Source organism: Seriola dumerili, unplaced genomic scaffold, assembly GCF_002260705.1.
Source record: "Seriola dumerili isolate Sdu_G_001 unplaced genomic scaffold, Sdu_1.0 BDQW01000425.1, whole genome shotgun sequence".
NCBI lineage: Eukaryota > Metazoa > Chordata > Actinopteri > Carangiformes > Carangidae > Seriola > Seriola dumerili.
This window is the reverse complement of record NW_019174680.1, coordinates 97,047-108,876: the sequence shown is the minus strand read 5'-3', so window position 1 is coordinate 108,876 and position 11,830 is coordinate 97,047. Positions and strand designations below refer to the sequence as shown.

Sequence of the window (11,830 nt, the reverse complement as noted above, 5' to 3'; positions counted from 1 at the left end):
GAATTTTTCCAATACATGTTAATAGTAATTGGTCAGTAAACACTATGACCAGGGTAGTTTGCTGCAGCTTTAATGGAGTTAATGATTAAGTGACTCAGTATTAGGCCGCTGTAAAGATGAGAGAAACCAAGTCAGATTACATGAATAAAAAATGTTGTTACAGTAATAATGTAATTTCAAGAAAAAGGTGATGATATCACAAGATAGTCATTATTTTACAAGGATATTTGTAATATTGCTGTTATGTCACATTTTAGAAGAAGTCAGAATATTGTATTATTGAAGTTGTGTTCTTAAAATCAAATTTCATTGTTACGATATTATAAGAATAACTTGTGTGTAGGAATACAATAGTTAAGCAGTTGAAAAAATTTTGTGCCAAAGGAAAGTGCTGTTTTCACGAGAAGATAAACCGCTGAAAATATTCCAGTATGAAGCGTACATTTCAACAGATATTAGATTGTTTCGCTGGGCGTGTCTAAAACAGGTTTTTTCTGCTGGCCCCCGTGCACAGCAACTGATAGCTCTGCTTGTGTGCAGGTGTTCCCTGCTGCCTCTCTTAGCAGGCAGCACGCTGATCTGAATCTACTGCAGGTAATACACCGACTATGCATGACTACCTCATACAACCCCACTCCAAACAATCCCAACTGTTGTGACGACCCTGTCCCTTTAGGATTTCCTGCTTGAACCGTCTGGTGATGGACAACATGTATTGTATGTTTCTTCACAGTCTTAATTGTGTCCACTGGTTGGAGCCAGAGACCAGAGACGAGCACACATTATGTGTCTGTGTTGACCACACTCAAAATGTCATGTACATCAAATGATGACTGTCCCTGAAGAGTTAAGGTGGGAACCCGGGGCTTTCAGGGTCTGAAGCACTTATGGCAGCTGCTTCATCTGTTTAACAATCCAGCCTTGAAAGGTGCAATCAGAGCATCTGAACTACAAAGTGACCATAGTCACTGACCCAAAAAGCCTCTTATATTTTCTTATAGCTTCAAATCGCCTGAATCTTGACACATTAATTACTTAATGTGAATTCCAGTTTTTGATGGACTGTTGAGGCCCATGGTGATCAGAGCTCGAGTGTGTCCAGTGACCAGTGACAGCTGTATCCAGATGTAACGTGCATGCTCACTGACAACTGAATAAAAGGAACCATTGTCAATATTTTACCTCAAGGGGTTAATAGATAATAAATATTACAATACATCAGTCTTGACACAGATATCCAGAGAGAGGCAGCAGCTGTTCTGGTCACATGGTTAAGAGTTCCTCTGGAAAAGGGGTTAGAGGTCATAGCTGAGGCTTCAGTCTGTACATTCCTGGCCAGAATTGAACCACATACTTTTTATGGCACTGCTGAACTTTCACCCACTGTAAATCTAAAACAGTCTTAGTGATGCCTATATCACTATCAAAGATCAATTAACTATCTAAATGTCAAAGTAAAATGATATGACAGCAGATATTGTTATATGTTCTCTCTGTTGAGGAAATGAGCAGCCCTGTTGCTGTGCATCTCATCACTCACCTTTTAGTGAAGAAAACCAATCGTAAGTGTTTACTATGACTCACTGGCAAACAACAGACACTGCCAACATCTGCAAGGTAGAACAACTTTGGCTGATGTAATATTACATGTGGAAGAGTAATGCTGACAGCTGCATCCTCCACAGTGACTCCACTGTGCATCAAACTGAAACCACTTAAGTGTCCCAGCAGAGCATGGACAGGTCATCTCCATGCACACACAGTCCTGTTTACTCCTGCTGGAGTCATTTGTTTTTGATACGGGACAACACTAACTCAACCACTGGACTTTGAACAAACATTTGTGGTTCCCAGAGGATGAATCCTGTGTACACTGGTGATCATGCGATTCGTCCTCTAGCGCCACCATCAGGTCGACACGGACCCACAAGGGTCTTATTCTTTTATTCAAAATGGTGACTTTCCCTGAAAGGCAACAGCCAGTAGTGGACAAACTAAAATTTAGAGCTATGGTTTTTAGTGAAATCTCTAAAAAACTGTTTTGTCTTGAAAGTTGGTTTCACTTTTCGCCGAGCGCCATCATCATGTAAAATGTTTGTTTGTCCAATACTGATTTTTGACCTGTAATGACCAAAATCACAGGTAGAGACACGGCACCATGCCAACACCGGAGAGACGATCCGTTCATTAACATAACTCTAGCACAATAGACAGAAGTGGATGTTGGACAAGTGTATTCAACATGTGGCTTTTAAATTAACTCCAAAACACAAATTGCATCACATTTTCCTATTTCACAGAAATATATAAACCCCAGTGAGAGGTGGTCAGTGGTGATTATATATCTTTTCAGAATAGAAGCCATAATTCAACCAGATTTCATGTCTTTGTCTCTGCAATAAATTGTGATGCAGATATTTTGATTACACTGCTTATCTCAGGTCAGTACTGTGATGCTGTCAGGAAGGTTGCTGTGCCCCACTGCCTTGGCACGTTTCCATCTGAGGTGTAGGTCTATGAGGCGGAGATGACTGTTGATGGTCTGACTGATGTAAGTGACCCGGTCAAAAGCCTCAGGTCAGAGTAAAGTAAGTGCGTTACATCAGCTCACACCACTTCTCTGCACGGTGATGATTTGTACTTTCATTTGTTGATGGGCAGTTACTCAATGTTGTGGAAAATCCCCACCATGTCATCTGCTCTATGGCCTTTGGACCCATGGTTATGTGGTGGTGCTGTCATTCTGAAACCTAATGAAGCCACTGAATGTCTTGCAGCAATACTCCACATCAGAGGTGGGAGTGAGTCACAAGCAAGTCTTAACCTTCAAGTCCCAAGTTACTGTGATGACAAGCAAGTCAAGTTAAATAAAATCCTGATGATCAGCTCCAGTTTCCACGTTTAAAAAGACAGGATCCAGGAATCCCAGATGGAATCACTTTCTGTCTGGGATGTTGGTAGCATTGTTTGGCCTTTAGCGGAGGTATGAGTGCCATTCTTGTTATTGCTACTACTATACATCTCTATGTGGAACCTGCATTGTGCTTAATTCTCTTTCCTCCTGCAATCAATGTCAGTATTTTCAGCACCCATTGCACTAGAAATCACCCGATCATGTTTTGAAAACAAAATGTAACTTGCAAATGTTTTAAAAAAAAAAAAGGAAAAAAAAAGTCAGGTCCTTTCGAGTCATCTGTGTCACGTCTAAGTCAAGTCAAAGCATAGACTTTATATAAAGATGTCACCTTAGGTTTCTGAAGAACAATTTTGAAGCTCTGACTCCGCCCCTGACTCCCAGCTGATCCCAAAATGAGTGAAAAGGTCATGAAGGAGGGAAATTAGCTATAGAGAGTCCCCCACCTCTGATCCACATTAATTAGAAAAATATATAAATGAGCTGCTTAGTAACCTACACTGAGCAGGTTACTTATGGTACAGTACTGAACAGCAGAGCAAACAAATGACACATTTAAAACATATAAATGTCATTGGCATCCGTTTGTCTGACTCTTATGTTTATAGCATCAAAATGAGATTAAACAAGACGTTGACTCTCATACATCTCACACCTGTATCAGGTTTTCACCCAGAACAGTACATATCTTTAAAAAATTAATTCAAATACACAAATTGATTTATTTTCCTCTGAAAATAAAACATTTACTGAAAAACACTATAAAAAGCACACAGCATGTTCACAATTCATTATGTGGGAGTTTAGTTTCTCATGTGTTGTTTTTCTGTCCATAAGAAACTCTGGGTCTGAGTGGAGTTTATTAGCTGAGGGAACTGCAGAGGATAAAGCTACAGATGGTCCTGATCCTCTCGTACAGTTTCATTTTCCACCAGATTTTCCATTAACTCAAATGTTAAAAAAAACATTTATAAAAAGTCTTTAGAAAACACTGTGAAATACACTTCTTACTCTAATAGCAGCTTTCATAGATGATGCATAAAACATTGACAGTTCTGTAGTGTTACTTTCCTTAAAAAAAAACCTGTTTGAAATGCTGGACTTTATTCTGACACTGTCAGGTCACTGAGTGTCTCTGGAGGAGCATCGAGCAGCTCAAACATGTCGTCAATCACCTGCCACAGACAGTTCTCCAGAGGAAAGTCATTGTCCACCAGGTTGACCAGGAAGTAGTTATCGTGGATATACTTGATTATCATCCGTGAAGGAGACTCGTCCTCATAGAGTTTGGCCCACTGCTCGATCCACAAGGCAAAGGCCTCGTCCTGAGAACAACATGGGGACAGTCAGAAGAGATCCACCAGTCCAGAAAACTGCTGGTGTCAAATACAATGTACTTCATGACGTCAATCACATGCCCCTGTTTATTAGTCAAGGTGCCAGTTCTGCCCAGTAGACCTTCCCACAATACAGGGCTTTAACCCATCACTCCTATCTACATCTGAATCGGCAGGACGGTCTCCATCTTACCTTCCAGTACATGAAGCTGACCGGGTCCACTACAGTGGGCTGAACGATCTCCCTGCCAGGGAAGATCCCCCACGTCACAGCGTTAGGTTGCAGTTCAGGGGCATTGGTCAAGTTACGGCCCTGCACACAAAGTGTTCAGGATGACATGATGTTGACCCAAACAAACAAACGCACAAAGCACACAAACACAGACTGATAGCTCCCTGTTCAAACTTACATGCACATTGACAATATGGTAGTTGACACGGGGCTCGTACTTCTTCAGTACTTTGAGGAGAGCGGTGACGTTTTCACTGGAGGTGAAGAACTCCAGGTAGGCCTGTTGAATTTACAACAAGAGGATTATGAGACAAACCCCCGCCCACACACACTCCTGAACATCACCATCCGAACACGCAAACAAAACCAACAGTGTTGACTACCTTCTGGAAGACGTAGCCTCCTGCGGGTCCCCAGCCCACTACAGGGTCTGCCGAGGGTTTGCCGTTGATGCTGGGCTGGGAGTTGATGGTGAGGACTCCTCGTCTGTTCACCTTCTCCAGCTCATCCTTCAGCAGGTTGGTCTCTGGGGCCAGAGGCTCATCGTTCCATGGCAAACACATCACCTGGCACAAGAAGAAGAAACCTGGTGTTTTATATTTCAATGGCTAGCTGTTTCCCCCTCCTTCCAGTCTTCGTGCTAAGCTAGGCTAACCGTGTCCTGACTCCAGGGGGCCTCATTTAGAAAACAGTACATACTAAAAGTGTCTGTGCGTACAAAGGCCACAAACAATATACAGCAAAAAGTAATCAGACTAAAAAACCTGTGGACACACGCCTCCACTCAGTTTCCCCTTTTTAAATCACAATCAAATTGAAAACGTGCACACTTTGGCAAACCTCATGCTCCGCACAGAACACTCCTACAATTAACCATAAATGGTCAAATAAAATGAATTGATTGTGGAAATCAGCGGCGACACCCAGCTCAGTGCTCCACACTAAGACATGAGACTGAGATCCATGTGAACATCTCATTCTCATACATAAGGACATCTATAGTTCGTATTTTATCGGTAAGTAATGGTGATGTTGTGACTACATTAGGAGGCATTACAGGACACTAGATGTTGTAACGTCTGACTCGTAAACATGACCTTTGTAAAAGTTCTGTGCTGTGAAAAGTCAGATTCAATTCTTCTCTGTCCCCTCCCTCTACCTTGTGTCCACTGCGGTTCGGCTGAGCTGTGATGTAGCAGGTGAAGACCTCGAACACACTCTCCTCATTCATCAGCTCCTCTCCCCACATCTGCAGCAGAGCATCTTTGGAGGACTTGCTCTTCAAGTAGAACAGGTAGTAGTCGTTTAACTCACCAAAAGCTGGAGATGAGGAGTTTCCCCTGAAGACATCGACATCATCACTCAGTCATTTGATAGTAGGCTTCACCATTTTACACAAACACATAGACACCAATTCTCATAGCTCTGTTAGTAATGGAGCTTGCCATCGGCCGTTGGGGAAATCATCCCAGTCCTGGGTTCTGTAGATGTAGCTCTTGGGTCTGGAGGCCCAGAAGATCGGTCGAACGTCTTCTACCTTTCGTTTGGGATGGGCACTGACGGCCCAGGGAAGAGGCCGCCTGGCAGGAAAAAAAGAAAATCCGTATTTTCACACAGCCAGACAGACAGAGGGCAGGGACCTTCTCCACTCAACCAGTTCAACCTGCTCGGGCTCTCTTTGGCCCTGTTCAGACCTGCTATCACAAGTGGACTGCTCTAAGTTCAGATGAGAACACACACGAGACACATTGAGGATGTATTTGCGATCCGATTACTCAGACCACATTCAGAGGAGGTGAAGATGTGAACGGGAGACTGTTGACTGAGAGAAACTATTTATTTCCTAAAACTCCACGACTACTTCTGACTTTTGCTAAAATCGTGCTGTGAGCAGGCGGAGGGGTCACTGACCTGGGGTCTTCTGTCCACAGCCCCAGCTGTCGGAGCACCTCCATGGTGGCCACCTCTCGGTTCAGTGTGTAGAAGTGGAGGCCTGGTACCTTCCCGCTGTCCAGCAGCACACGGCACATCTCCACCGCCTGCTGGATTCCATAGTTACGGATAGCAGCATCGTTGTCTTTGATAGGCTCAATGACTCTGGTGATCTCCTCTGGTACCTCCAGCTTTGACAACTTGACAAGCTGACGCAGTGACTGGTAACCCTGGAAAGAAACAGGTTCAAGTCCAGCTTTATCCTGAATTATCTGTTTGACATCACTTCATCATTTTATTCTGTTAGACACTGGTGTTAAATTGTGCCATAATTAGTGCATGAGTTATGGCCAAAAAAGTGTTTTGTGAGGTCAGAGTGACTTCTGACCTTTGACCGACAAATTCTAATAAGTTCATCCTTGAGTCCAAATGAATATTTGTAACAAATGTGAATAAAATTTTCTCAAGGATGATCCTGTCTGTCGCTGGCATGGAGGAAAACAACGATCCTACTGTTTTTAAGTTGTAGGATTGCGTGAACATCAACCTGTGATTTCTGCATGATGACGATGATGATGATGATGATGATGATAATGACAGTATCCTGGTTCCTGGAGCACCGACTTACCTGAATGGGGAAGATTCCAGGTAGGATGGGACACGTGATACCTATCGCCCTGCAGTCATCCAGAAACTTGAGGAAAGTGTCCGCCCTGAAGAACAGCTGTGTGATGACAAAGTCTGCTCCAGCATCCACCTTATCTTTTAGGTGTCTCAGATCCTGCTCATAGCTCTCTGCCTCAGGGTGACCTGTGGGGTAGCCTGAATAGACCAGCGCATTTAAATCACTGAACAACACAACATTACAAGCAAAACGCCACTTAAACTGTCTGCTACTGATCTGGAGGCTGAAAACATACCAGCTACGCAGATGTCAAAGTAGTCATCAAACTCAGATCGGATATGTTTAACAAGGTCGATGGCGTAGTTGAAGCCTCCCTCCTCTTCCTCCCAGTCTACCCCCACTGGATCTGCAGAGACATCACAATACCACAGTTCAGCTGGCAGCCAGATGTTATGAGGATTTCTACAACTACAGAAATCCAGAGTGATGTGGAATCACTCACGATACCTGAGACCGAGCACTTTGTTTAGTTCAGCTGTCAAAATACACAAACAGAGTAAAACTGAAAAGTGCATTAAAGAAATCAAAGAGCAGCCAATAGATTCAACTCATGAAATTATTTGTAAAATTATTGTACTTAAACTTTATATTTTACCTATCTCAATATATCAACACTTTACTCTCATAACATTTATTCTCGAAATCTCATTTCCTCCCTGAAAAGGTAGAACTACCTGTCAGAAACAGAACTGCACTGAGTTAAAAAACAAAAGTTTGTGTTGGTCTCTTTAAGCAACATTTTGCAGGTACATCACACCAAGTGACTAACATGAAAAACACAAGAAGAACACACATTACCAGGCCAGGTACATACTGTACCTCCATCATATGTGCTGCCTTTCAGTAGCAGGTTTCCACTTAACACACTCCAGACAAAGCTAATGTTCCTGTCCAGTTGACTGAGGAACTATTCTGTCATGACATGCAACTGAAAAACTATGGAGCAAACAATTCCCTGTTCCCTCTAATTAAGAATGTAAACAAATGTCACTACTAGTATCAGAAATGCCTCAGATTTGGCCTAAAACACGGTATCAGATATTGGCAAGTACACAAGTACACAAACAACCGTTAGTGATACCACATAATCTATGAATAAACTTCACAGTTTCACACTCAGTGAAAAACTTTGTAAAACAGCAGTTTTCCTGAAAATCAATTCTTCTTCACTGCTCTAAACAGGAAGTTACGCTGTGCAGCCACTCACAACTACAGTTTTGAAGAATTGACTTCCGGTAAAGAGCGTAATATTAGCCGTTTACAGCTGTTACATTTGGTACAATGGTATCAGATCAGTAGTCTTTATTGGCCGATACAAGTTCAGAATCGGGAAGGAAAATATGGTCAGCCTCAGTCTCCTACCTCCTCTGAGCGCCATAATGTTCTTGAGGCCCAGGTGCTTTGCCTTTGCCAGGTAGCCAGTAATCTTGTCTTTGGTCTGGTTGCAGCAGGTCAGGTGGAGGATGCTCTCGAGGCCACAATAGTTGACCGCTGTGCTGGCAATCATCATAGATGAGGTTTCCTTGTCTGAGCCCGGGTCCCCTGCTGGGTGCCAGGTAATGTCGATGAACAGGGGCCCTCCGGAGCCCATGCGGTCAAATCTGTAGAACAGTGACATGCACAAAAGAAATGGTCAGACTGCTGTTTGGTTACAATACAGACGATTCCTGAGTGGTTAGTGACACTGTTGATCTTAGTACTTTTAGTCAGCTTCTTTTCTATGAGTTCAGCTAAATGAAAATGGGTTACTGTAACATTAGAGCAAACCAATCTCTCTGAAGTTTTGCTGCAGGGATTACAAAAAGCCTCTTGGAGCTACTGGTTTACCATTCCTGGACCAGGCTGCCAGAGGATAAAGAGCTTGTGCAAAGTTACAACTTTTCTTTCTTTAACCCTGTCCTTGTGTCCCACTTTAGTACAGGCATTGTTGATTCTACACACATCATATTTCCTGTATAAAGTTCAGGCCCGGTTTGATTTCACATACCTTGAGATGAGATTGACAGCTCCACTGGCTGTGCGTGGAGGAAAGAACTCCAGCGAGAACCAGCGGTCTCCGGACTCCATCCTCCTCCGCATCTTGTCCCGCAGCCTGTCTGACCGGTCTGCATCCAGCACCGGCGTGGAACACCGGGAACTCTCCTTGGAGCTCTCCCCGCCACTGTTACTGGCCCCACTGGAGTCGCTCTTGCAGGACTGCCAACTACCTTCCCCTCGCTGCACCTGGTTCACCATGATGGTAAATTACACTGAGAAGAGAAGGAGACACAAAACAGATCAATCTGACTCTGCCCAGTCAGTGTTTGGAGATATCCAGCTGTACTTTGACAGCAACGGGAGCAGACATTACAACACACCCTACACAAAATTTGGTCTTTTATTGTTTCTTTTTTGATAATGTACAACCTCACAGATTATGAATAAACAATATACAGTTGGTTCAAATCAAAGTTACATGTTTAAAGTTCAACAGAAAACCACAAAAGCAAAAATAAAGTGGCTGATTTGTGATAAAGTTATGTCCCAAACACAGAAGCCCCTTTTACACACACAGATTCCGCTATATTACCGTTGGGAAGACCTGTCTTTACTCTGCCTTTGCTTGTTTACACTGAACCAAACAAGCCGGCACATTGCCGATTTAAATGCTGAACAATGAAGCCCCGCCCCCCTGTTCGTCCCTATTACACAAAACAAGGAGACGGAATAAAGCCGCAATATTCTCGCATTTAACAGGCAGTGTAAAAGGGACCAGAGAGACACCCCGGTGTCCCTGTCTCTGTTGGCTGAGTACAGTTAGCTACGTGCGCACGAGCCCGTTAGCCCGTTAAACGAAAGGACAAACACAGTTAGCTCCCAACACACCGAGCTTCAATAAACCCAGCTACATGCAGCGGGAAAACAAAGCACACACCGCTTCTCCCACCTGCTCCGGTCGGTTCTCCTTGTGCGGCAGGTAACCCAGACTACGTCCATCCAAGACTAGACATCAACTGCCACAACGTGGGAAACTTTGGGGGGAGGAAAAGGCCCCGCTATTAAGGGAAGTTAGTTTCAAATTCGACAGTTAAGGGAAACTTTAAAGGGAAGTTTACCTTAAGGTGCTGCGCTCCTCTCTTTGAAAACATGTGACATTTAAGGTAAAACTTTAACGCTGTCTGACATCCACTCTCGGATTTGAGAAACTTTTGTTTTTATATGTGAAAATAAAATAAAATATAGAACAGAAAGTCTGTTCATGGATATCAGTGCTGTTGGTATCTCTGACAGCATCACACCTAGGATGCGTTTGATCCTGTCAGAAGACACCATGGTCACAGCTGTGGAGGAAGTCTGACAGGTATTTAATGGTCCTGTTTAGCTGGGTGTCATCATCAAAATGCAAGAACCACTGCTCCTCAAGAATAAAATGTGGCTGCTTCTCACCAGAGGCAGAGGCATGAGAAGGCGTGAAGTATGTTCTTACATTTCCACAAATGCATTAAAGGTTCAAACAAATCTGACACTGTGTCTGTAAGAGTCTCTGGTCTCTCTGGGATGATATAGTCCAGGTTTAACAATTCTAGGAGTAGTGGTTTTTAATCTGGACCTGGTGTGGTGTGGTCTGGATGAAATGTCCCTTTTTGTATTTTCACAAATAAAATAAAAGCTTTGCAAGTATAGACGAGGATTTCAGACAGTCTTAAAGCTTTACCTTACATGTCTAACACGTGTTCACAACAGGTGCAAAAAAACTGTGTGAAGTAAGTTTCCCTGAACTTTCTCCTTAATTTCCGAATTGGAAGCTGACTTCAGCGTCGCGGTGGGCGTCAGCGATGAGGTGCTGCATTCAAGTCATATCGGGAACCCGACAGTTTAGACACAACAGAACAGAGCAGCAGGTAGTTCAATCCTCGTGTGGGTTTCTTAAGGAGTTGTAAAGCTGATTTTTATTTTGACCCTGAATCAGAACTTCTAATTAACTTTTTACGATTTCACAAATACAATTGAGTAATCCCAAAAACTAATAAAACAAAACATACTTGTTTAATTGCTTTGTGCTTGTTAATTTTGTTGAATTTAGTTGACATTCATACACAGTCTTGTCAGATGTCATAATAAGTGTTAAATGCTAACAGCAAACAAATGTTTATTATCTGAAGATTGAAAGTGAACAATAGAGTAATAGACTAATAGAGTTTTCCCTACTGTCCGAAAACGCAGCCTAAAGTACAACAGTCCTGTCGAAGCCCGTGGTCAGAGCCTTGTGTTTAGGTTGATCAGGACTGCCCACTATTATAATTATATATGACGTAAAATCAATAATAGCAAATCTAACAGCTTTCCTCACAACATGATAAATTTCCACTTGGTAATGTTTCATTCTCTGCTGATGCATCAATTTAAAGTGTGCATGATGCTTTTATTTTAAAATACAGCCTTGTGCGTAAATTCACGCAGTTTTGATGGTTCGATGGAAAACCTTCCGCTTTTGGCGTCACGTGAGGAGGAGATGCTCGTGTTGCTTTTAAGTCTCATGGGAAATATGATAACATTTTTCTGTATCTTAAATGTTATGAACAGATATTTGAAATCGCTTTTTTAGGACGTACTTACAGCGTGGACCTCTCGTTTGCTGTAAAACAGGACGATGTTCTACCTACTAATGTTTTTTTTTCAGGTTGTTCCAGAGGTTTTGGTCTTTCTAAAGTTGATGGTTTTCCCACAAGCTCTGAACGCAGCATGACACA

The 11,830-nt window shown here is 42.8% G+C and overlaps 1 protein-coding gene across 3 annotated transcripts; it reads right to left on the bottom strand.

The window, feature by feature from the left end:
• Positions 1–3,213: 3,213 nt before the first annotated feature.
• Positions 3,214–10,118, bottom strand: mthfr (methylenetetrahydrofolate reductase). Of its 3 annotated transcripts, none has more exons than XM_022761658.1 (12): positions 10,015–10,118; positions 9,088–9,349; positions 8,463–8,701; positions 7,336–7,446; positions 7,044–7,237; positions 6,395–6,645; positions 5,929–6,063; positions 5,643–5,823; positions 4,867–5,049; positions 4,662–4,763; positions 4,445–4,564; positions 3,214–4,239 (listed from the first exon to the last, which is right to left on the bottom strand). In XM_022761658.1, the coding sequence occupies exons 2-12, from the start codon at positions 9,333–9,335 to the stop codon at positions 4,018–4,020; spliced, it is 1,986 nt and encodes a 661-aa protein (XP_022617379.1). In that variant the 5' UTR covers positions 9,336–9,349; positions 10,015–10,118; the 3' UTR covers positions 3,214–4,017. The 3 variants fall into 3 exon arrangements, with proteins under 3 accessions (XP_022617379.1, XP_022617380.1, XP_022617378.1); XM_022761659.1 differs by lacking the exon at positions 10,015–10,118 and adding an exon at positions 9,670–9,701; XM_022761657.1 differs by having other exon boundaries at positions 3,215–4,239; positions 10,027–10,118.
• Positions 10,119–11,830: the final 1,712 nt, after the last annotated feature.